This window comes from Colletotrichum phormii, assembly GCF_030913505.1.
Source record: "Colletotrichum phormii strain CBS 102054 chromosome Unknown BDP81scaffold_11, whole genome shotgun sequence".
NCBI classification, from domain to species: domain Eukaryota; kingdom Fungi; phylum Ascomycota; class Sordariomycetes; order Glomerellales; family Glomerellaceae; genus Colletotrichum; species Colletotrichum phormii.
Genome location: NW_026851453.1, coordinates 355,993 through 381,040, shown reverse-complemented (window position 1 = coordinate 381,040; position 25,048 = coordinate 355,993). Strand labels below are relative to the sequence as shown.

At 52.5% G+C, this 25,048-nt stretch overlaps 6 protein-coding genes and 1 non-coding gene across 7 annotated transcripts; 3 read left to right on the top strand and 4 right to left on the bottom strand.

Annotated features, from left to right (window-relative positions):
• Positions 1-493: 493 nt before the first annotated feature.
• Positions 494-1,376, bottom strand: BDP81DRAFT_449993 (eukaryotic initiation factor 4E; the record flags this gene model as incomplete). Its single annotated transcript, XM_060592469.1, has 3 exons — positions 494-982; positions 1,039-1,110; positions 1,164-1,376. 3 exons carry the CDS (start codon positions 1,374-1,376, stop codon positions 494-496), a joined length of 774 nt encoding a protein of 257 aa, XP_060444638.1.
• Positions 1,377-4,398: 3,022 nt separating this feature from the next.
• BDP81DRAFT_428914 (uncharacterized protein) lies at positions 4,399-5,433 on the top strand. Its single transcript, XM_060590469.1, has one exon. The coding sequence runs from the start codon at positions 4,405-4,407 to the stop codon at positions 5,146-5,148; it is 744 nt and encodes a 247-aa protein (XP_060444637.1). The 5' UTR covers positions 4,399-4,404; the 3' UTR covers positions 5,149-5,433.
• A 99-nt stretch (positions 5,434-5,532) lies between these two features.
• On the bottom strand, positions 5,533-5,613 carry BDP81DRAFT_t178. Its single transcript has one exon. It is a non-coding gene; the product is annotated as a tRNA-Gly (tRNA).
• A 1,915-nt stretch (positions 5,614-7,528) lies between these two features.
• On the top strand, positions 7,529-9,874 carry BDP81DRAFT_428911 (hsp70-like protein; the record flags this gene model as incomplete). Its single annotated transcript, XM_060590468.1, has 4 exons — positions 7,529-7,663; positions 7,890-7,997; positions 8,088-9,276; positions 9,332-9,874. Coding segments are annotated over 4 exons (1,701 nt in total), but the record flags the coding sequence as incomplete, so codon positions are not given.
• Positions 9,875-12,599: 2,725 nt separating this feature from the next.
• Positions 12,600-13,790, top strand: BDP81DRAFT_428909 (uncharacterized protein). The gene has a single exon (XM_060590467.1). It carries the CDS (start codon positions 12,725-12,727, stop codon positions 13,469-13,471), a length of 747 nt encoding a protein of 248 aa, XP_060444635.1. The 5' UTR covers positions 12,600-12,724; the 3' UTR covers positions 13,472-13,790.
• Positions 13,791-19,814: 6,024 nt separating this feature from the next.
• On the bottom strand, positions 19,815-20,069 carry BDP81DRAFT_461393 (uncharacterized protein; the record flags this gene model as incomplete). Its single annotated transcript, XM_060593762.1, has 1 exon — positions 19,815-20,069. One exon carries the CDS (start codon positions 20,067-20,069, stop codon positions 19,815-19,817), a length of 255 nt encoding a protein of 84 aa, XP_060444634.1.
• Positions 20,070-22,718: 2,649 nt separating this feature from the next.
• On the bottom strand, positions 22,719-23,275 carry BDP81DRAFT_32621 (uncharacterized protein). The gene has a single exon (XM_060585044.1). The coding sequence runs from the start codon at positions 23,102-23,104 to the stop codon at positions 22,778-22,780; it is 327 nt and encodes a 108-aa protein (XP_060444633.1). The 5' UTR covers positions 23,105-23,275; the 3' UTR covers positions 22,719-22,777.
• Between the last annotated feature and the right edge of the window lie 1,773 nt (positions 23,276-25,048).

Here is a 25,048-nt window from a genome sequence, read left to right as displayed (position 1 = left end):
ACACAGTATACCTTATTAAGAAGAAAGAGCATAATTAACCCCCTCACTTCGTAAAGGGTGACATGCACACCAGGGCATTCTGGCCTAAACCTAGGTATCTATTCCGGATATTCGCATCCGCCTATGTACTATCGATCATGGCCGTCTAGAAGTTCCATAAAACCCATTGATCTCTTTTTTTCGTTCTCAGCAAACGCCTTCGTCAAGAGCTCCAAGGACTGTCATAAGAGAGAACTTTTTCCGCCCCAGAGATGCGTTATCATCGATGCATAGCGTAGCATTGCCCCCGTATTCCCCCCACTGGCATCAGGCAAAAAAAAAAAAAAAAGAAGTCGGCTGAGAAAGTGCGGCGAGAAGTGATATCGTGCAGACGTAAGTCGGCCTTCTCGGTAGGTAGAGGAGCCCGTTGGTTCCAAAAATATGCGTTGGTGAGCATCAGTTGTAAGCGTGTGTAATTCGTTTCTGTGGTTTTTCAAAGGCTGTGTCCGTCGCTTTAGACAGTGTGCTTGGCCTTTGCACGGCTACTTCCGCTGTGTGCGCTGTCCGTATGACCAGAGAACTCGACGACCTCGTTGGCCGGGAGGGCCAGGATGTCCTTGAAGCGCTTGCCGATGTTCAGGAGGATGTCACGGCCCTTATCCTGCGAACGTCCCTTGCCACCAGCCACGTCTCCGTCACCACGGCCAGGAATGCTCTTGCCAATGGTACGGGTCCAGACACCGATACGGAAGAAAGCCTTGCGGACGTTGACGACAACACCCATGACCTCTCCGTCGTCCTCAGCCTCAAGGGTCTCGCCAATAGCGGCCAACATGACGTGAAGCCAGAGATCGTCGATGGGGATGCTGCGCTTCTCCTTGAACTGGTAGGACCACTTGCCGCCGTGCTTGTTCTGGGCATCCTCCCACTCGGGGCGGACGCCGGCCTTGAAGAGATGGTAATCGGACTTGAGGGCAAGCTCGGAGACAGGGGCGATATTGTTCTGGTCAATGGTTAGCGAGCGATAAGAGGGGCCGCGGGGAAGGAAGGTGCACGTACATAGACACCCCAAAACTCCTCGACAGAGTTGAAGGTGATGACCTCCTTCAGAAGGTCATTCCAGTTGTCACCCTACGCCACGTTAATATGAAGTCGCTTGCCGTGTACATCCGGGATAGACGGACCTTGCCAGAGGGGGGCTTGGTGAACCAGAGAGTCCACTTGTTCTGCAGAGGGTGCTTGACGTTGAAGTTCTCCTTGTCATGGAAAACAGTAACGGGCTTCTCCGAATCGTTCTCCTTGGTCTCGCTCTTCTCACCACCCTCGGGGGAGATGGGAATGGTGGAGAGGTCGACCTGCTGGTCGGGGTTCGTGGGTGTTTGCACAGAAGTCGCCATCGTGAAGGGGTTTGTTGTGGTGTTTTCGGGCTGATTACGGATCGGACCGATGAGGGGTAGAATAGGTCGTCAGAGGCGCTGAAAAGCAATCTCTGGAAGAAAATACGAGGTAGGCTGTCTCGAAGGTCGAAGAAGCCGAGGGGAAAAGAGGTCGCTGGTCGCGGTTGTAGGGTGGAAGAGTTGGAAAGTGGGAGGGTTCCGCACGAAAGTGGCTGAAGGTGGTGGTGACGACGGTTGCTCGCTTCACTATTGGGAAAGTACTGGAGGGCGATTGCTTCCTTCCAGATATTCGGATGTGGGGGAGATTCCGACGTTGCGCCAGGCAAGTCAGCAAGGATCGGAAAGGGCGGATTAGAGGAAAGATCAGAACGGGCGGTGACGTTCTATTTTTTTCGTGGGTAGACGACGAGGTCGAGAATTGGGAAGTTGCGATGGGTTTTGCACTTTGCGAGGGATTGCGCGCAGCAAGCAGAAGTCTGAGAGAGAGAGAGAGAGTGAGAGCCTTTCCAGTCGCAAAAAAATGCCCAAGCGGGCTTGGCCAACGGGAGGGGAGCAAGGCTTCGGAAAAGTGGGTTTTAACAAGGTGTACGGAGTACCTCAGTACCTTTCTTGGTGGGCGAGGCCTAGGTTTTTTTTATTTTTTGCGCAGGGCACCTTACAATTACGACCTAGCACAACTGCCACAACAAGCACGTAAGGCAGATGCCACCCACTCAGTGCGGTCCCGGGGTGCTAGTTAGGGCGAAGGAAAGCCCCGACATCAGTGGAATCCTGGGTGAGCCCAGTCCGATGGATACGGTCACCTCAGGTTCCTCAAGAAGCAAAGCTACGAAGGAGAAGAAAAATCCAAGGTCGGCCTGGTCCCGTTCAAGACCAGGTTTGCGGACGTTTAAGCAGCCCAGTGGATGTCGACTGCTCCAATAGTAGCACTTGTCAGCCTACAAACCTTGTAACTCCGTGTCGTGTTGTGAGGCTTGTTGATTGTCTGTCTTCAACGCCATGCAATCCGTTTCGCTGGTGTTGAGTTACTTTTCTTCCCTCTTTCTCTTCAGGGCTAGCGGTCTAATCACAGTGTAGACTGTTGACTTTTGGCTTACGTTGCCTGTGGTTGCTCAAGGCTGATAAGTCGGGTAACTTTTCTTTCCTGCCTTTAGATTCGACCATGTCCAACAGCTCAGACGAAGCTTCCGGCTACTAGGGTTGTGCTTGCTGCTTTCCTACTCCTGTCATCCGGATTGTTCCTTCTTTCCTGTTCATGCAATCCCGAAGGTCCTCTCCGTACTCGGCCTGAACCGAGCGCCGCCTCCTGACCCCTTCTCCTTGCCCCTTCCTACGCCAAAAGACACATCCTTGTTTCGACATCATGCTTTCTTCTAGCCTCGAAGCACCGTCTTCGTATTTTTGGCTTCAACTTACGGAGACCTTTCCAGAAGCTTTCTCTCCCGTTGCCCGTTGCACCCAATGACCTGAAAAGCTATGCTTTCCTCCTAGTCTCCTACCCCTCTAGGATTAGGTGGCTTGATCAAAATCCCTCCATTTTGAGTCAACCAACAAGCAAGCTAGGCATCTTTTCCGTCATCCTCTGCCACCCTCTCCTGCACTCGAGAACTCAAGCGAGTCGAGTCCGGCTTGAAGCGGTGATGGCTCTGGGGTTCGTTTCGGCCAGGCCGCTCTGCTCGTTTCAGTCATTGCACACTCCGCCCCACATGCAACGAGGCTCTATTGACGTCGTCTCAATGGGCAGGGGTACTATCATCCCCGAGGAGCTGCATTGTGCTCATCAACATTGAGTGAAAGAAACAAGACACTTGCTCTACTCACTCTCATCCTTCTACATTACACCATCGTCCGCTTCCGCGGCAAGAGCCAGGATGGGAATGCAGTGTGAAAGAGGGATAAGCTGTCTTTGTTCCGCTACGTAGCTGCCAAGCGGCTGTATACATCGCATGTATCTCGTTGGACTTTCTATATTAGGTTGACGGCATCAGGTGTCAACCCGTTGGAGACAAACAACAATGGCATCGATGACAATGGCCGTATGTCTTTTGTCACTCGTTTTCCCTTGAGTTCTCACAAAGAGGGCGACCGAAACGATGGAACAACCAGCGGGCCGTTTAGGTTGCAGAGCATCCTCGTATGACAAGGCAGTTAAGCAAGCAGTGTGATACTCATAAAGCCGAGCTAGCGCTGCAAAAGACGCGGCCGCGATGTACAGATAGATATGACCATCAACAGGAAGTTAGCAGCGACGTTTCCTAAACAACCCGTAACCATTTGGCAGCTTCCGACCATCTAGAGTTTCATCAACCGATCCTCATCCACCCATCGAACCTTTCGAGCGATACAAAACGTTTAGGTCGATATTCAGATCACCACAGATGGCACCACAGCACCCGGCATCACATAACTGGACTTGTGGCGATGCTTGCAGATCAAAGGCACAGTGGGACCGGAAGCACAAGAGAGCAGTTCCATCAGCAACCAGAGCATTCGCCTCCAAAGACCTCAAAGAATTGGAAGGATTCAGCCCCGAGCGACTCTTCCTCCAATGGGGCCTTCCACGTTCTTCACTCACAGACGACTTCTTTACACATCACTATGCGGCCATCATATCAAACATCAATCTCCACGCCAAGCAGATTTTCAAAGTTGGCGATATCCCACCCGAGGGACCCGTATGGTCCGTGGTTACTGGCGACAAGAGCTTGGAACTGGAACGTACCATTGAGAAAATTGCTCGGCCAGATCCCCGGGACCATAGCCCTTGGGACGACTTGATCGCCTGTAATTACAAACGCATACTCGTCATGAGAGCCTTCTTTTTGAAGCTTTTCGGGGATCAAATATTTTCACTTCAGCTATTCGGCGCAGATAACCAACAGCGGCTTTCACTACTCCACCAAGACAAGCAGTTCATCAAGCATGAAGGTAGGTTTCTCCCCTGTATTCAAGGAGCCACGAACACGACGCAGCAACTGATTGCCTCTTAGGTTTCAAGCGATCGGAATTGAGAGCAAGAACAGTGGAAATGCTATTAGAAGAGAATCATGGCTTGCCACCTCTGTTTTGGAAGCAAGTGGACCATTATGCCATGAAGACCTTCTTGCTCATCAGGCCAGTCCTGACCTGGGTGAGAATGACCTGGCCCGAGAATGGCCCGAATCCATCTATTCGGTCAATCTTCCAGATGATCCATCATGACGTGGCCTACGCGGCTTGGCTCTCTGTCAACATTCGTCTGTCTCCCGAGGTTCTTGACTTCGAATGGCGCCAGCCTGGCGACCACTACGTCCCGGGCCAATTTGAGATCCCCGATCCAGGAGTAATGCCGATATCGTCCCCCGCCTTACAGAGCCCAACGTCTGATGGGTTCGTCACTACTTCATATTCATCCAGACTAGTAATGTCGCAACTACCGACATCGAGGGTAATGGTTTCCTTCGTCCCTCTCGTTCAGAGAATCTTGCTTCTCGAGGGTGCCAATGGAGAAGAGCCCATTGGTAGCCAGAGGACGAGGTTGTTGGAGTCTCGAACGGCCTATTACACCCTCTTTGGCCGCACGGATGAGATTGATCGACGAACCCCCGGATCGCTTGCGGACCACGCATGTGAGATGCGGCGAACTAAACCAACATTTATCTCTGAGGTCTTTGGGTTCTTCCGTCCGTTACTCTGGCAGCTTTTTGTGTTGACTGTGATTTATCAACTCCTAAAATACACGTACCTACTGCGGGAAGAGACAGCAGGCGAGGAGGCAATGAGGGCGGGATAGGTTCGGTATAAGATCCGTTGTCTGATCATTGAGGAGTTTGCTGTTACTAGGTAGCTTTTGACTAGGTCTGAGGCGGTGGTTTTCCGGCGTTGGCGACGTGGCTTGAACGTCAGAATCAGGTGGACTTTCACTTGAGTCGGAAATTGAGCGAGCAATGGAATTCAAGATACCAAATATCACTCAAAGGGATAGACAAGCATGTGAGGTGTAGTAGTTGATGTAGGGTAGCCTGAAGGAGGCTCGTGAAGATGCTCTCTTGCAGAGCCTGAGAATGAAAACTGAAGAGTCCCCCAGGAGCTTCAGTTGTTCAGCACTCTCGTTATTTCATGGAATAGACCAAAAATGAACGTCCAGACTGATGATGAAGCAGATGCAGCAAAAGATTGCGTCGAGGGGGAATCGAACCCCCGGCTCCCCGACGCTGCTGGATGGCAACGGAGAATTTTACCACTAAACCATCGACGCAGATGATCAGATCCGGACATTGAAGCCTGAAGAGCTGGTTGGAAGCTGGACGACGAAAAGGTGATTATATTCCGGAGTTGATGCTGTTGTGTGTGGGGGGAGAGGGTTCGTGCATGAGGGTTTCGGTGGCTCGCGAGCTGCAGTCACCGGGGCGACTAGCAGTTGCGGCGGCGGCGGCTCCACCCGTTCTTGGAACTTTGAAAACGTTGTAAACTGCCCGACGAAGAGACAGATTGCCGCGGGTAGAGTGACCTGTCCCGAGAATTGCTCAGATTCATTCTCGGCCGATGGCATCGGGTTGTTTTTCATGCGAGAAAGACGTCGGCCGTTCGTCTGAATGGGCAAGCGAGAGCCAATCGTTTGGCAGGCATTGGCAAGTTGTGAAGGACCCCTCCAGGAACAACTCAATGAGGGGCTACCTACACGTGCATGGGGAGTTGGAGACAGTGTCGCGGCCAAAAAAAAAAAAAGGGACTCTTTTTCTGGCTGGGCAACCGACTTCGGGGAGCCCGACATATCTGCATGAAGGCTCCTTTGGCTGAGCAGTCACAGTCTCCAGAGACAGAAAAACAGTTGAGCATACCACGGCAACTTGAGACTGGTTTGCCGCTGGGAGGAAGGGGTCTCCCGTGGGATTGCCACAGAAAGCCGGGAGTCCACTGCCAGGCATCTGGGTTGCTTGTCCAAGTCGAGTCAGGCGGTGAGGAAAGCAATGTCATGGACCAAAGTACTTGAAATGGTGTTAAGCGCCGGTACCTGCACGAGGGACTCGGAGAGGACGAGGAGTAAGCCCAACAAGGCATGTGGACGAGAGGGGGATGAGTTGCAGGCTGTTGAAAGTCAGGATGGGTGGATGGGTATTCTGGTATTAATGACGGCGTTCTTTGTTCAAGTTGGCAAACTATTACTTGAAGGCAAAGACGACAATGTCACAAAAGTAACAAAAGTAGCACAGTACCCGAATGAGCAGTACCTGACCCGAATACAGCCAGCCACCATCAAGAGGCTCTCAAACAGTTCCCCGAGTCGGGTGCAGAGCAAGTGGTTGCATCTTGCATTCAACTCAACTCACACTACCTACTCCGTAGGTACGGAGTATTACCTTACCTCAAGGTAGGTAGGTAGGTACAATTGGAAGTGCACACGGGCAGTGATAGCGAAGCGAGAAAATGGCGGGCCGGGGTGCGATAAGATAAGAGACAGCCCACCAGCAAGGGCCACAGCGGGATGGAAATGGCAAAAAAATTGCTTCGCCGCCCTTTGAATCTCTCGAATTTTTGTGGCATGGCCCGGGCGCTAGTAGCACGGTCTCAGCGCTGGAGGGGGGGTTGGTGGGGCTAGGGGGACCCAGAAAAAAAAAAAGTCGAAATTGATTTTTTTTTTGCGGCCTTCACAAAAATCCTGTGTTGAGTGAGACTGGAGCGAGAGAAATTCTTCTTGAAAGGACCCCACGTCGCCCGCCCGCCCTCCTTCACATATCTTTCTCCTCCGCGCAAACCTCCCAACTTCAATCCTCCCCCCTCCCTCCCCCATTCACACAGGCCGTTTTTTTGTCTTTGTGCATATCAAATCTCTCAAAATGGCGGACGAGGTCTACGATGGTGCCATTGGCATCGACTTGGGTAAGTTTTCTTTATTTTCCTGTTGCTGATTGATGATGGGTTTTTGGGGGGGTGTTGTTTTTGTGGCGATGCCGGTCGCCGCTCGCTTGAGGGGTTCAGTCTCTCTTGAGCATCACGAACAACATCGCTTCCACCAACCCAGCAAAATATCACCAAACATCAATCAACTATCGCGGATGGGAGACTCGACGAAGAGTCTGCCACTATGGAAAAAAGAGCATCCAAGCTGACCGAGTCTTCTCACCACAGGAACTACCTACTCTTGCGTTGCCACGTACGAGGGTACCAATGTCGAAATCATTGCCAACGAGCAGGGTTCGTTCACCACACCCTCTTTCGTCTCCTTCACCGACAAGGAGCGTCTGATCGGTGAGGCTGCCAAGAACCAGGCTGCCATGAACCCCATCAACACCGTCTTCGATGTCAAGTGAGTAGCCCTCGCCGTTCTCCGTCCGCTTTTGCTCTGCGATTCCTACTTTCGCCGGGGTGGGTGAGAATTTTCCCCACCCGAGGAGGGGTAATCCGGAGCAAAAAGTGCAAGGCGGAAAAGATAATTCCACAACCACACAGATCGCTGACCATGCCTCCGTTTCCAGGCGTCTTATCGGTCGCCGCTTCGATGACCCTACCGTCAAGAAGGATATCGAGACCTGGCCCTTCAAGGTCGTCGACGAGGGTGGCAACCCCAAGGTCCAGGTTGAGTACCTCAACGAGACCAAGACCTTCTCCCCCCAGGAGGTCTCCTCCATGGTCCTCCTCAAGGTGCGCTTTTTCCCCTTAGTGATGAGACCGGAAATGATAGCCGGCATCACATATTTCCTGCGATGCGCAGTATGCTGACCCCCTCAACAGATGAAGGAGATTGCCGAGGTCAAGCTTGGCAAGAAGGTCGAGAAGGCTGTCATCACCGTCCCTGCCTACTTCAACGACAACCAGCGTCAGGCCACCAAGGACGCCGGTGCCATCGCCGGTCTTAACGTCCTCCGTATCATCAACGAGCCCACCGCTGCCGCCATTGCCTACGGTCTTGGTGCCGGCAAGTCTGGCAAGGAGCGCAACGTCCTCATCTACGACTTGGGTGGTGGTACTTTCGATGTGTCCCTCCTTAACATCCAGGGTGGTGTCTTCACCGTCAAGGCCACCGCTGGTGACACCCACTTGGGAGGTCAGGACTTCGACACCAACCTTCTGGACCACTGCAAGAAGGACTTCCAGCGCAAGACCAAGAAGGACCTCTCTGGCGACCCCCGTGCCCTCCGCCGTCTCCGTACTGCTTGCGAGCGTGCCAAGCGTACCCTTTCCAGCGGTGCCCAGACCACCATTGAGATCGACTCTCTCTTCGATGGCGAGGACTACACCACCCAGATCACCCGTGCTCGTTTCGAGGATCTGAACGCCAAGGCTTTCAACGGTACCCTCGAGCCCGTTGCCCAGGTTCTCAAGGATGCCTCCATGGAGAAGACCGGCGTTGACGAGATCGTCCTCGTTGGTGGCTCCACCCGTATCCCCCGCATTCAGAAGCTTCTGTCCGAGTTCTTCGACGGCAAGAAGCTCGAGAAGAGCATCAACCCCGATGAGGCCGTTGCCTACGGTGCCGCCGTCCAGGCCGGTATCCTCTCCGGAAAGGCCACCTCCGCCGAGACCGCCGACCTTCTCCTTCTCGATGTCTGCCCCCTGTCTCTTGGTGTCGCCATGGAGGGTAACATCTTCGCTCCCGTCGTCACTCGCGGGCAAAACGTTCCTTGCTTGAAGAAGAGAACTTTCACCACTGTTGCCGACAACCAGCAGACCGTTCAGTTCCCCGTTTTCCAGGGTGAGCGTGTCAACTGCGAGGACAACACCTCCCTCGGTGAATTCACCCTTGCTCCCATTCCTCCCATGAGAGCCGGTGAGGCCGTCCTTGAGGTCGTCTTCGAGGTCGATGTCAACGGTATCCTCAAGGTCACCGCCACCGAGAAGACCTCCGGCCGCAGCGCCAACATCACCATCTCCAACTCTGTTGGCAAGCTCTCCTCCTCCGAGATCGAGAACATGATCAACGGTAAGCCCCTCTTGACAATCACTCCATGACAAATCAATGCTAATTCCTTCCCTAGACGCCGAGAAGTTCAAGACCAACGATGAGGCTTTCAGCAAGCGCTTCGAGGCCAAGCAGCAGCTTGAGTCCTACATTGGCCGTGTTGAGGAGATCATCTCCGACCCCACGCTGTCCCTCAAGCTCAAGCGTGGCCAGAAGGACAAGATCGAGCAGCAGGTCTCCGAGGCCATGGCTGCCCTCGAGATCACCGACGCCGGTGCCGATGAGCTGAAGAAGCAGGAGCTCGCTCTCAAGCGTCTCGTGACCAAGGCTATGTCCTCCCGATAAATGCTTCAAAACATTTGAGAAAAATCTATAGTGTTTTGTTCGCGCGGAGGATGTTTACGGCTTTGATGAGGCCGCTTTAATGCGGTGTATCTGGTTCATCTTCCTTGCGTTTGGGTGGCCGAACAGATTACGGCCAGGCAGGATGCGAATAATTTGGGTCAGGTGATATCAAAAGGCACTTAAAAGTTCCTCCTTTTTTCCAGCCGCCTTCCTCCCCATATACCTCCACAACCCCCTCACACACACACACACACACACACACACACACACACACGACACGACACTGGCATGACTCTCGGGCGAGTATGATTGCCTTCCGGGTGCCGTCTTCTACGGCTTTCATAGAACTGTAGAAAGGATCAGGGCGACATGAAATGAAATTACGTCTTACTTCAATTTTGTTCGATATGATAAATGATGCAATGTGAAGTCGACGTCAAGCCAAAGCCCCCTATTGAATTGCGCCGTATCCCCACCACGAAAGACAACCGCCTACTGGAGTTGAACCCTGACGACGTCAATCTGTTGGCGACGACGTCACTCTACTGGCAGCGATGTCAATCTACTGGCAGCGACTCCGATAACTCGGAAAATGATGGGCGGTACCACAAGCGCGACTGTAAGCCAGACAAAACAACACCGTCTAGATGATCCACTACGTCGAATCAATAGTCAGTTGGGAAACGACGGGCGACGACGGGCGACGACAGCTTGTGTCCTGCTGCAAAAGGACCATCACTATTACACCAAAATGTAGGACCAATGGCTCTCTACGCGGCTGACCAGCACCATCGCCTTCACTATGTCCCCTGTTATCGCCGCCCTCATCACCGTCCTTAGGTGTATATTGCAATCATCGCTAGTAATGTATTCAAAAGGGAATACCCATCGATATGAAGATGCGCATTGGAACCGGCTACTTGCGAGCTGACGTTTAAGTGTTAATCTAGGTACCGGGACGCTTTTACTACGCAGCGGCACTGAAGCCTATGACGCTCTTGAAGAGGCTTCCTATTGAGTGGGCGTTAATGGACACACTCCACAAACAAGTCTTTGAAATCGTGAAAAACATGTTTTCGCGCTCATCTCTGGGATATATATGCAGGTTCAAGGGTTCTAGATCCTACTAAACTTTCGAGCATAATAGGAAGGGGGTGGCAGTAAAGGGGACTACATTGGGCTCGATTAACTTGACATAAGAGATGAACCTCCGCCATGGACTTCCAAAGACTACTGCTACTTTGTGCCGCAATTAAAAGGCCATACAATTTTTTTCATTTCACTTCTCTATCTAAGTGCCATCGCGGCGGCTTCACTTGCACTACCTCTACCTAGGTAGGATTAAATGCATAGCAAGTGCGTCTGTCTTCGGTGGGGATGTGGGGCAGGAGGTGATGCTAGATGCGGATGAAGCAACTCCATTGCTATTCATGTTCCTTCCAGAGATACAATTTCAGAACAAGTATCGAGTTAAACGGCCTTCTCGTAAACCCGCTCGACCCTTGCTGGATATCACACGACACAGGCTCCTAGACGATATCCATTACAGGTGAGTCGAAGTACTACCAAGAAAGAACATGAGCCCGGTGTTTGGAATCTCTTATCCACGTGGACTACCTTAGACACATCAGTTGGAAGGTATTTCACAGGTCAAGTCGCACATACACAAAAAAAGATGTAAAGATGCCCTGCTCTGACAGATCACAAAGACAAACGCGCATTTGCGGCCTATAAAGCATTTAGTGGCTAATCGGTGAAGACTTATTGAGAGAGTGATATACGGAGGGATTTTCGAAAAGGGCAGTGTAGTGCGCGTCTACACTAACGAGGAGTTTGGCGGCTCTGGTCAAAGGGATTCTGGCAGGAACGCTGACGCAGAGCTCATCAATTTCAATGCAGCGGACTCAGAGGTGAGTAGCATGTGCATGAAATCTGTTAAACTTCGATATCACGACTGACGGGGATTCTCACGAGGTGGGAGATGCCCGCATGTGCGACGACGACGACGACGACGACGACCTGTTGGTATCGGCGGATTACTCTCTGCCTGAATCTGATGCCATCTGCGTATCCAGCGGGATCGATGTGATGTATCTCGCCGGGAGACTTCTATGTGTTTGGTAATACTTTTCATAGGAACTTGTATACTGTTATGGTAGGAATGAAAACGGACGAGGGAAATAGCGACGCCATTCCGACCAAGGGCTTCTTTCCTTGGAATCCCAAGCCAAAAGTTTAATCCCCTTAAGAGGTCATTGTCAGCTCACATCAGGGAACTTATGACTGATGCTACCTACTCATAGGACTCTAGCCATACCACTCCATGCCTCAGGCGACGCAGGAAGGGCCATAGGGACCAAAAATGCTTCCTCTGTCACCGATCACGGGTCGAGATGCTTGACCGGGTGACTGACTCGGTGATGATCATGTGGTTGATTAAATTTTTTTCCTTTCCACTCTCTTCTTTAACTTTTTGCAGGAGGAAGGTGCCCCCGAGATCTTGGTATGTTTGCACCACTTGCCTCACTCATCCTATCCAAGAACCTATTGACATAATGCGAATAGCCGGCAGTTGAAGTTATTTAAAGATGCGCCTGGGTCAGTTGCTGGCAGAGGATACCACCGTATGCGTGAAGCTCTCTTACTCTACGTCTCGAATTTTGGTTGCATCGACACCGTCTTATACGACGATGTGTTCCTCAAATCCTCAATCGAAGCATAGTGCTCTTTTTACCTCAAGACGTCAAGAGATGAGCATGTCATATTAATCCCACCTGCGTTACCACCAGCTTCCTACCTATCCTAGCTTTAACAATGACATGCCAGAGAAGATGGTGTGAAGTCGAAATAGAACTGACCAGGGCAGAAGTACGATGGCATGGAGTTCGATCGCCACAGTGGGGCCAGCTGCCATCGCAGCCAATCACGTAATCAACAACTCCACCTTCTCTCACTCTCCGTCACTACTACTTCTCATTCCTCATCCACACCACTACCAGTCTTTAAGTTGCTGTCTGCAGATCTGATGTGATGGAAAGGGTTGCTACCAGAAGTCTTTCGTAAGACGATAGCACATCACTCCTTGATCATTTCTTGTCATCGACAATGTCGGTATCCCATCGAGATGGCCACCCGCACCTTCGACCAGTTCTTTGACCTTCCCGTCGAGATCCGGGACCAAATCATCTCCCACCTCTGCGTACTCCCAAACCCGATCCAGATTGGTCCCACAGAGTTCTCCGAGATCCCCTTCCCGCACGACCTGCTCCTCTCTCACCCTCTTCTCTACGCCGCCGGCTCCGCCCTCTTCTATGAACAGAACCGCTTCATCCTCAACCTCCAAAACGGGCCCCGCGCCGCCGTCGAGCGCGCCATCTGCGACGGCAGCCCCTGGCTCCTCGGCAACTCCCAGGCCCGCCGCCGCGTAAAGTACCTCGAGCTCTCGCCAGGCCGCCTGGGTAATGTCTTCCAGACCCACGTCTCCCCGGCCGTGGCCGACATGATTCTGAACGGCTCCCTGCGGCATCTCAGGCTCGTGCTATATCCGACGAGCGCCGACAAGATCGTCTTTAACCAGAGTGCCGCCGACGCCCAGTCGCGGAGAGCCGCCATCACGCGGCGCGATGATGCGTTTGCTCATTCTAGGCCGTTTCAGGCTCTGTTGCGGCTGCTGGCTGATCCGGACTTGGAGACGGCTGATCTTTACGTTGATCCCATTCACCGCGACTTTTGGTGTGAATTCCACGAGGGCGTGGCGTGTTGTAAGGGACAGAGGAAGGGACCGTGGCAACTTATTCCGATTGACTGGAGGAGGCTTGCCGCTAGTTACGGCCAGGATCACGAACTCAGCATCGTTCGGGTGGTGGTTTGATTGCTCAGTGGCCTTGAGGGAATTTTTATTCTCATGTCTGGGAAGTGTGTAGCGGCTAACACCGCGTGTAGTCTTTCAAATGCATTGGCATCGCGGCGCAAGACGTCGTCAGCAATCACAAGACTCGCCCATTGACTCCAATATCATCAGTCCCATCATTAGGCGCGAACTCCGTTCAATAGAATGTAGTCTGGCAATAACATCTCAAAGCTATCTTGCTTACGGTACCTTGAAAACACTCAAAGGAGTTATGCTTGCTGGAGCTTTCAACCATTTGCACCAAACAGTCTATAGTACATCAACAGAAATTTGAACCCACCTTGAGGTAGTAACTGGAAACAAAAAAAAAGAAACAGAAAAGGGGCTGGGGGTAACTGACCTTAGAACTCACGCCCCTGTGCGGATTCGAACAGCGCGCCCCTCAGTCAACCCGAACTCTGACTTCATTGGAGTATTTGTTTATTTTAACCACTCGACCACCTCGCACACAGCTTGACCTGGCCTCGCCGACCTAGACGGGCGCTGCTGTGCTGGTGACGGGAACGACGTTGAGGGGGCATATGTACCCTTGAGGCAGGCACCACTGCGTTGAGCTTCTCATCTATACGGGTGCAAAAAGTGAGCGTGTCACGGGGCGGACTCCTTTTCCTCACCACGTTCCAACAATCCACGGAGATGTTATTGGATCCGCTGCTCATTCTAGGTATCGGAGCCGAGTTAGATGGCAACCGAGAATGCAGGATCTTGTGGACGGTATGCGTTCACTCAGCAATACGTTATACGTAATCTTTCAGGGACATACCGATTGATGTCCCAGGACCTGACCACGAATGATTCTGGAAAGATACATGCATTATTGAGATTGACGAATACTTTCCAGAACAAGCTCGAGTGTATGGAGTTGAGCCGTGACGCCAGTGTATCGACTCTGCGATCGTTAGCTACACAATTCTGTTGAGATATCGACCCCAGACCTGCCCGACCTCACTCGATGTACCTTTGCCTGAAGACAAGTTGTCTCTGGCCCGCGTTGCAACTTGTGTGTCATCGAAGAGGCGGACGTTTTCCATACCGATGAATTACACATAGAAGATCCTCGAAACTTATTTATTGACATCGGGGCTTCACGCGATAACTTACCGCTCGTTGGCAAACGGAAACAGAGCTCTTCGAACTTTAGTGATGGCTTGAACGTAACAAGAATCCAGATGACGAAGCACTGACACTGTTAGAAGTCCATGGATGCACGTTTGAATACCGCGCTACCACTCTGTTTCGCTGGATAGACGACCACAGACATGGAATTACAAGCCTAGTGATCGAGTTCTTTGAGCGAAAAAGGGGCTCGTCAGCAGGCTTGAATATTGACACGTAGCTCGGGAGTCTATGTACCCGTTACCAGTTCTCTAACGTGAAGTGAGCTCGACGCGAGCGATGTACGAGCTCGAGAATGAAGGACGATTGTCTTAGAGCGGTAAGCAAGCTCTTGGATCAGCCGTGAGTATCTATTTGCTTTCCAAAAATGTGTTTCGGGAAACTTGCGGGCGCCACCCGGAACCATGAGACGGAGCATTGGAACGTTCGCAGCGATTGGAATTCAGCTTGGTTAAATATTCCGCCTACAGTACGAGGTAGAAGCGGCCACAGGACTAGCACGTTACCCACCGCTACTCCGTAGATACTTATATGCGCCCCCGCCGATCTAGCTTCCTTACACCAAGTGTTCTCTTCCACTGATCTTCCGTCGAAATCTCGGCTGCTCACCCAACCTTTCCTTCAACTTCCTGCCCATGGTCTGGGGTCAACGACCTCGCCAAGGACGGAAACCTTTCTCTTCGCCTCTCTAGCAACTACCCTTCCCTGGGGTATTCATACCAGATCAAGCACATGACGACGATTGAATAATGATCGTGCCAACTTCGCGCAGTGTGTGGGTAATGGAGTGCTATAGAGAATGCATGAAACTGTAAGTGGCTGCTTGAATGCTCCTCGAAGATGCCGGGTGTCACCTTGGCCGAATTCATCTTGTCCCAAATCAATCCGTCTAGGATCTTGATGGATTTATGTAAAGAAGTAACCGATCTGAGACAATAATGGAGAGTTTCGCACTTCTAGACACACATAGGATTTATGGGCGTGAGTTGAAATGTTGAGCCTCTTCATTGAGTATGTATTTCAAGCAATACTTTAACATATCGGAGAAAGCTCGCTCATGTGTCGATCAAATTGAAATGCTGGATGTAAAGGGTTCGTAAAGCGTTGAGAGTTCGCAGCGCGTAGACTTTACTGAGACTTAGCTGATGCCAAACTTCATGTAGATTTTACTGCTATACGTGGTACCCGCGGCATAAATCTGGTCTAGGGGATAGAAGTCCGGGCCCATTATGAAGTCGCCGACGAGCTTTGCATGGCCGGTGAAAGGCCATGTCGGTGCGTCCGAGGAGCGCAAGGCTTAGAGACCTGGCGGTTAGTATGCTTCTTCACCACCACCAAGATCATCCACATGTCATTCAGGGACTTGAGGTATAAGTACCTTACCTTACTAGATAGGTTGCGATAAGGTAGGTAGGCTAGTTACGAGCGAACATTGCTCCCCATGCTTTGAATAATCTCAGCCCTCCTTCGTCTTTCCGGTTCCAGCAGTGCTAGTCACTTCTCGGAAAGTTTACTTGGACTGGATCTTTTACACATGTGCCCAGGAGAGATGGCTGGTGTATTGTGCTGGTGACTTCACCGACGGCCGCGGGCCCATACCCCGGCCCCGGCGTCACCCCCGAGTGGGGCCGTAAATATTCCCGGGACGGGCTATTTCGTCCATAGCCTTGGCCACGGGCCACTTCTTCCCCTTCCCCCGTCTCCAAAAACACCAGAAGCCCCCCGACCCCCCGAATCCACAGCTTCCCTGCCTCAGGTCCTAGAATGGCCCCCGAAACGAGGGCGCGAGCCTCACGCCGTGTCCGAATGCTACGTTATCTCCTCCCCAAGACGGGAAGATCTTTACATAGAAACAAGTCTCCTCCAATGCTCCCCCTTTGTTGCACCGCAAGGACCGTTTCGCAGAGGCCAGCGCATCCAAACCGCCAAGAAGATAGATTGCTTCCAAACCTTGTGGATCAGCAACGCATCCCCCCCCCAATAAAAAAAAGGCCCCCCACGCTCGCGGTGACATTTTTTAGGTACTCAGTGTTTGGGGCCCCAATTGTCTTGGTGGCTCGAACAATAAGTCAGCTTGGCGTGGAACCTCACGAATCGGCTGCTGTTCCGGGGGGGCCATGATCAGTGGTTGTAGCGTCTTTTCTGCCATCGCGCTTCAGCTTAGGTTCAATCCACCGGCTGTAACCCGTACGGACGGACTACCGTGCACTAAACGCTTGCTACCATTTCGATATATCATCAGACAAGGAGGCAGACACGCAGATCAAAGTTGGGACGACAAGCGGCCGGCATTGCACATCTTTTCGTCCCCGTCCAATCTTGGCGCGTGTCGGAGGGCCGGGCCCGGCCCGCCCGCCACTCGAGTTTGCCTGCTTACCCACGTTGCCTTGCCCCCGTTCCGCATCTCAGGTACCGTGGAAGCAAGCCCCTTCTTCGACTTGCAAACTGCGTGCTTCCTTTCAGCATCTCTGCGCTCGTTCAAGAGGCTCCTTGGAATAGAAACCCAAGTGCCAGGTAAGAGGCCACATGTCAATGGGCACCAGCACATGTCTGGACAAGCAAGCAAGCAGGCACATAACTCGTCTCATCATCCTCTGTGACGTCAACAGAGGCTCATATTGTATCACCCACGGGAAATCCGTAGAGTCGTCGCCCTCTCTCTCTCTCTCTCTCTCTCTCTCTCTCTTCTTTCTCTTCTCTCTCTTCTCTCTCTCGTCTATGGTGGCCTTGGTGCCGAACCGCAACTCGACTCAGTCGCAATTGTATCGAGTTGAAGCCCAAGGGCTTTCCAGAAGCGGTAATTGCGAAGCAGGGTTGAAGGCTCGGCAGGCCTGCCAAGGGCGGTCACATGCCAGATGCAACGGGCCCCGTCGATCTTCCTTCTTGTCCCACCCGCGGCCACCTAACCCTTTTTTTGCTTCTTGCATTTATTTACCTGACAACTAGTGACAAGTGACCAGCGTGTCGGAGATTGAGCGAAAAGCCGGCAAACAAAACCAAAGGTGCTGGTAAAAAAGACGTGCGTGTGCGTACTGCGAAAGGGTAAGGTAGATGGGCGCGCGTCCCAAACACTCCAGCCAGAACGAAAGATGTAGTGGTGGTGTAGAGCAAGGTAAAACCCCCGACTTGGTCACGCAAGATAAGAGCTTGACTCGCAGATGGGCGAACCGCGGATATGACGTCTGCATAAGTGCCAGAGTCGTCTCCGAAACTCTCTCAGTTGTATCTGGCACTCTACAGGACCCCTCCCATTGGAGTTTGCGAACCAAGTCCGAGTCTCTTGCGCGACTGCGATTAAACTCCAGCTGCCAGCAACCTCCCCTCCCCCCCCCCTTTCACGGAGAAACTCTAGACTAGACAAGACTTTAATACAACCCTCTCTATCCACGCACAAGTTACACGTCATAATTACACCCACAACAACACCAAGCAAATAGCATATCGTGAAATTTGAGAAGAATCAAAGAGAGAGATAGAGGGAAAACTAGTCTTGAAACCATCGAACCCGCTCAGCCTCGGCATAGACTAGAAATCAACGCACCCCGGTCGTGATACCCAGTCTCTACCCCACGTGCGTCTCGTCGAAAGCAGTTGTCTCCCCCGCCTACTTACCAGGTAATCTTGAATCGAACCCTCGGTGCAGCAGCAAGCCAGTCCCTCCCCCTCCATTCCACTCGCCATCTTTCTCGTCCTGACAACACAGCCCAAGTACCAACAGGCAGAAACACTCGATAGCAACAACGTTTGCGTTGCGTGGAATGACAGCGAACGAACAAAACGCAAGCGTCGCGAAAGTCGCAAAAAAATTAAATTCAAGGCAAAATCGTTCCGGCTTACTCCAATCAGCAACATCACCCCACACCCTTTTGAAGGGGGTTGACAATGAGTTGTCTCTGTGTCTCCGTGTCTCTCCTTGTCCCCCCCAACCCCTCCTCCCCAGACTTGTGTGTGTTTTTTAATTTTTTTTTTAATTTTTTTTTACACGATCAGCAATCACCTCAGCTCCCAATCCGCCAGCCCGGATTAACAAGACACGACGCGTTCTACGGCATTCCGCGCCCAACTCTCTCTCTCTCTCTCTCTCTCTCTCTCCCCCCCCCCCCAGTCAGTCAGTCTTATCCCACTTTGATCAGCGGGGTGGACGGTTTAGCATGTCAGATCATTGCATGAAGCCGGCCCACATCACAGAAGCTTGGTCTTACCGTCTTGCTCATTTGCCCTCCCCTCTTTGCTGGTGCTCTCTCTCTCTCCCACTCTTTCTCTTCTCTGTCTGCAAACTTGTAAGTGCCCGTAAAATACAGGCAGGTTGCAATAACTGTATTTCCAAGCAACCTTCCGCGAGCAGCAGGGAAAGCACAAAGTCTCGGAGAGTTTGGGTCCCCCGAGTTCTTGACAGCTCTACCTACCTAGCCTATTGCCATCCCCCCCCCCCCCCATCCCCAATATCGCTCTCGCTCCCGTCCTGCTGCTGTCGTCGTCGCTTCTCAAGTCCCTCCTTCCCTTGATCCGCGTAGCCCGGCAATGTGTGATGTACTCGTAGGCTCCCGAGAATGTGGCACAGCCCGAAGGAGACTGATGTGATGTGCCAACCAACCACACCACCACCACCACCACCACCTTGCATGCCGATTTTTTTCTTCATCCGCTTGTTGCCGACTTGTGTGCCTAGTAAGAGACCGGACCGGTCGAAGTGGCTTTTTGGTATCGTACCAGACTCACATCATAGGATTCTCAGCACATGCAGACATCACAAATATTCATACGATCAAAAGTAAGTAGTGCCGTCGAGAACTCCAATTTGGTATTTTTTTTTTCTCCTGTGATGAAAAAGACGAGACCTGTTTTTTCATCTTTCTGATTTGGTTCCTTTGTCCCATTCCCGTTTCCCCCAAGACTCTATGATAAACGACCCAAGAGACAATCTGCCCTTACTTTCTTCAGGTGATGTACTCGATGATTTCGCGCCCTTGATGATGTTAAAAAGAAAAGATCCAGCGCCTATCGCTCATCCTCCTTGAGCTTCCCGGCTCGTCTAATCGCTTGTTTTTTGGGCACAAACTGCCTTGTGGTTTCCTGCACCCTTTGGTATCCAGACTTGAATGGCGTGATGGCAAAATTCATGACTTGGGCTTGCTTCAATGATGTAAAAGAAAACAATTCAAAAAACAGGAGAAAATCGGCATCAAATCTAGCCCAGGAGAGCAGGGTGCCAGTCAGACTTGTGCTCGTCGGGGTGCTCGCCGTAGTGAACGGGACCAAGCTTGAGGAAGCGAAGGCCGGTGGCGGCGCCGCCCTCCTTGCTGCCGTCGCTGCTCATGCTCGAGGTGCGGCGCTTGAGGGGCGCCGGCTCGGCGGCGGTCTGTTGCTGTTTTCTGAAGGGGTAGGAGGACGAAGTGGTGGGGGCGAGGGAGAGGAAGACGGAGTTGTCGACGGGAGAAGACATTTTGTGGTTTGGTTTGGTTTTTGGTGTGGGTTGGTTTTGGTTGTGAGAGTTGGCAATCGGCTTGTGGGAAAACAGATCAACTGCTTTAAAAAAAAAAAAGAGATTGAGACTTTGTTGGAGATGAGACGGTCGGTTGAGTCAAGGAAGGATGAGAGCGTTGGGATACAGATAGAGGGGGATGTGAAGGAGGAAGGGGGAGACGGCCGTCCAACTTTATAAGTTTGGATGTTCGGAGGATACGGGAGGGGAGGAGCTTGGCTGACCTGGTCGCAGACCACCACCACCACCACCACGGGCAAATGCCAGAGTCGAAGGTAAGGTGACAGGTAGGTAGCTTGCCGGTCACACGGTGGGTTGGTGCCGTCTCAAGCCGGGTTGCTCACAAAGAAAAAGGTTGATACTGGGGGTCCTCGGTCGCAGATGGCACTGGGGGGGGGGGGGGGGGGGGGCAGGGGAGAAGGGGGACCGGGAAGGGGAGACATGGACATGGACATGGAGGGAGGGGGAGGGGCAATATCGCACGCTGCCTATCGTACTTCTGTCGAGAAATGAGGAATTGTGTACTGCGTATGGCGCGCGTCGCACCGAGGGTGCATCTCCCGGATCAGCCGTCTGGGCAAAAGGGCGAATGTGTTTGGACGACGCAGGCTCAGACACAGACGCAGAGACACATGTTACGGTAACGCCATCGTTAGAGGAGAGCGTGATTGAGATTGGGGTGAGTGAAAAAGTCACAGGTCCAGAACAGGCATTGCACAAAATAGACAATGCCGGGATCTGGCGTTTCCAGAGACACTCCATTGGAAAAAGCCATGACACATGCACGGGCAAAATGATGTGCTATTGCTATCTCCGTATCTGTTGTTCAGAAGTTGCGCTTGTTCTCGACTCTTGGAGAGCCTCTTTGCGGTGGGTATCAACAACCTACCTTAGGGTAACTACGAAAGGTAGCGAGTAAACTTGCGCGCGGGGCCGAAGATGGTGTTGTATTTTGGTTTCCAAAACATACTTTGCCAGCCAAGAGATCTATATTTTGATATGCTGAAGGGTGTTTCTATGCGAATTACTCCGCTTTCCACCTTATCGCGCTTGATTGTTCTGCAACAGATGGATGGGGGAATATCCGAGCGTCTCAACCACCTCACACCCGGGGGCGGGGGGGGGGGGGGGGGGGGGGGCGTATTGCGACTTTGCTCACGCTTTTAGATCAGAGAGATTCCAAACCGCCAAGAAGCATGAGATTTTCGGATTCGAGATATCATGTCCAGGTCCAGACAGAAGGAACACAAAATGGGACAAAAATAAAGAGGAAATACGGGCCTTCACGGTCTTCTACTGCGGTCGCTTCTGAAACCCTTATCAACCAAGTATCAAATCGGCCCTTGAGTTTTGCTATTTTATTTTGGTGGCTTTTCTGGAGAGACTTGACGTAGACCCAGACGGATCTATTCTGAACCTCTAAAGGTTCCAAAGCGGGAACGTTGTGCACGTGGGCCCGTAATTGGCTGAGCTCCATGTCGCGACATCAGCGCTGGAGAATCTGTGATGAGAGAAATGCTCAAGTCCCTTCCTTATCCGCAGCTGACGCGGGGTTGGTGCGCTTGAGAAAACGCGAGACACCCGCCGCCGCGGCGAAAAAAGCAAACTTGCTGAAGGAAGAAATAAAGATAAATAAAGCAGAAAAGCGCAGGGGGTTGGTGCAGAGTGTGGATACTGAGTGGGCGTGGGGACAAGCGTGAAGTGCTTGCCGCAATGAAAGATGATGAAGTTTGGTTGTGAATGCCCTCCCCATCACCAGATCTGATATCAAGATACCTCGAAATGTCCGGGGAAAGTGGAGAACCTCGGTCGGCCCCAATTGAGGCTCTTTCCCATACTCCAACGTCGTTCGAAAAGTTTAAAAAAAGAAAAAAAAAAAAAAAAAAAAAAGGAAAAGGAAGCCGAACGGAAGGGGGCCAAGGTTGCTTGCCCCCGGGTGCCGGGGCGGCAGGTGGCTCCTCATTGGCCGCGTCGGGGACGGCAAGAGGATTTATCGGAAGGACCACGAGAACCGGCGCTGGGGCCTTCCCTTCCTTCCAAGTTCCATGGGCAACTGCTAACAACGAACGGAACGACCCAGACCACACCATCGCAAGAACAACCCGACCACAATTTTCCCAATCTCATGATCCGGGGAAAAGGAAACCTACATCACTGGAAGGGGTGCCTCTTCGGGTGCGACGCCGAGGTGGAGAAGGGGGAAAAACGCGGGGAACTCCGGGGACGTTCAACGCCGTGACTTTCCTCATCCTTCCGCATCCGCGAACCTTCGGCAACACCCTCTCCTTCCCCCGCATATGGTACCTACCTTAAGGTAAGTAACCAAGGTAAGGTAGGGACGAATACCTACACTACCTCAGTCTTCCTCTTGGCCTCGGTACAGGGTATCCAACCTCAGCATACCAAGGTAGATAGATACCTACACCTCAGCGCGTGCACGGCCGGGCAACAGTTTGCGGCAAAGTGGGACACCACGCCCCGAGTCTAGCCGGCCCGCTGCCCGCCGCCGTGCCACTGGCTTGACCCACCCGTTGGTTCCTGCTGTGCCCCGGCGGGAAAGCACACGCGCCGTACGTAGCACGGCAAGGCGCGGCGCGGCGCGGCGCGGCGCGGGATTTCCAAATCCTTTGGCTGTGTCTTTGTCTTTGCCCCTTCAGCCATGTGGCGTACTAGTTCGTAGGATTCAACGGGCATTTCGGGAGGGAACGAGGCAAAATCCTGAGATCGCCTTTGCTTGCATATTCTCTAAAACAGCGTTTTGATCCTTCCGCGGGGTGCAGTCCACTGAGTGCCTTGCTCATTGTTCGGTGTTGTTTCGCTCCCCGCAAATCAAGTTTGACTTCAACGTTTCTTCCTGGCAGTCTCGGTGATATTCTGATCCCGCTTGGGCAGACACGGACTTTTCGAAAAGAGGAAGAAGAGGAGGAGCAAAGAATGAAAAGGAAAAGGAGGGGAATAGGGAGGAAATGCTGAAGGGGAATGATACACAACGGCATCCTATCTTCTGGAAGATGACAGGAAACGAAACTGAGAAGTTTCCTACCATTTCTTGCCCGCCATCGACGAACAGACGTCACCTCGTTTGATTCACTCGCTCATCTTGTTTCGTTAGACTTTCTTTTTCACAATAAGGGGGACAAACACCGACGTATTTCAAACAAGACGCCTTTCTGGACAATGCCTTGTTCTCTGCTGCGTTCAAACGCAGCCTGGGTCTTGGAGACAAATATTATGCCGACGTTGGCCTCAGAGTCAGGCAAACCTTCCTCGGGCAACCCAATGCCTCGCTTTCCTTCCTCCTTTTCGTCTCTCTTCTCTCGCCTGGGCCGAAGGCCCTCTCACACCCTCTTCCGCTTCGCAAACCGTGTCCTTTCCCTCTTCGACCGCAGCTCAGGAAGGCAAATCATTTCCCCAAAAGGTCCAATCCGTTGCGCAATATCTTTCTGCAATCTCTGAGGGGGTGTTCCCACAAGGCTCGTCGTACCAGAGCAAGAGAGCCAGGATGCACCAAAGTCACCGGCCGTGACTCCGCTTCTCGATCGAGGTTCAAGCCAAGCCATCGAAGGTAGTTGGCGGAGGAGGGTGGTGAAGCCCGCCTCGTATGCGACCGGCGGGCCGCCCGCAGAACTCATCGTGAACCCTGGCGTGGAGGGGGAGGTGATTGCGGTGCGTGAGGTAGCACGGCATGGTCTGCGGTGGTGTGTATGGCGTGTATGGCGTGTGCAAGAAGCGGTGATGGGAGGGAGGCATCGAGACGTTGCATGAGAAGAGCAAGTGTTGCAACCAACACGAGGAGGCATCTCACTGCCTGCTGCTGCTTTCCCCCTCGAATCTTCGTCACAAATGCGCCGCAGTCCGGGTGATTCCAACTTGCATTAGTGGACACATGATGCGAAAGTTGCTTGTGGATGGCCAAAGTACTGTACGAAGAAAGGGACTTCGCAAGAATCGTCCCAGGGTATGGTGGCAGTCCAGCTATCTTTCCGCTCTTAGAAGGTGTGTGGAAACCTTCGTCAGGGGGAGAGGTATATCCATTCGTGGGCTGTGATGAATGATATCCACCCTTGATCAAGGTTAGTACCATGTTGATGTGGTCTTGGTACGGATAGGGGGCAGGAGAATCGAGGTAATTTCCATCGGAATCAACGGCCCATAGAACGTTTCTTACCGCTACAACTTCCGCAGTCCGTCTCCTACGGAAAGGTCGTTCCGCATATGCTTCTCAACGCTAGGCTCCTGGTGCCTAGCTCATGGCATTCGGTTGGTGACGGGCACCGACGAGGTGCAGATGTCATCTGAGCCATGCCCGCATGCCTGGTCAAGACCTACGGAGTCCTTGACCTTTCCTGATCTTTCCTGATCTTCCCTCCATCTTGTCCTGTCGAGGAGACTAACACCCAAGCACCCCTGTCGAGTGACCGCTTTCGAAGTATTGCGTTGCAACTTGACCGTCCGCAGCAGTGGGAAGGGTACGCTTTCCGCGTGAGATTCGCCGGTGCCACTGGCAAGAAGTTGAAAAATGGTCGATTCTTGCGGCAAAAAAGCGTATGAGTCTGGCCGAACGCTATTGAACTTGAGCCGCCGTCGTGGGCGGCTACCGGAAGAATGAGTGGTCGTCGGTCGAGTCGGGCCAAGCCGCGAGTCCCACGAAGCGCTTATAACAGGAGGGTTCGAAATCGTGATTGGCTGGCATGCGACTCAATCACACCTCGCCCGCTTCGTCGAGGGACAGTCCAACAACAACATCTGCGCCATGCTCGACTTCGTGGGGCATTCTGCTTATTTTCCCGCGATGAACCTGTTGGAACGGTCGACAAGGGCGCCTGATGGTGCCCTCTTGCTCTCATACCGCGACAATGTCCTAGTTGGTTGCGAATGGCGGCACCTGCAATCATAGACGAGCTCTGCCCAGCCGCCACCTGCATGCTCACTCGCGCAGG

Excerpts from the sequence above, each read along its gene's own strand:
- BDP81DRAFT_428914 (XM_060590469.1), top strand. The coding sequence starts at position 4,405 with ATGCTATTAGAAGAGAATCATGGCTTGCCACCTCTGTTTTGGAAGCAA.
- BDP81DRAFT_428909 (XM_060590467.1), top strand. The coding sequence starts at position 12,725 with ATGGCCACCCGCACCTTCGACCAGTTCTTTGACCTTCCCGTCGAGATC.
- BDP81DRAFT_32621 (XM_060585044.1), bottom strand. The coding sequence starts at position 23,104 with ATGCCGTTGTGTATCATTCCCCTTCAGCATTTCCTCCCTATTCCCCTC.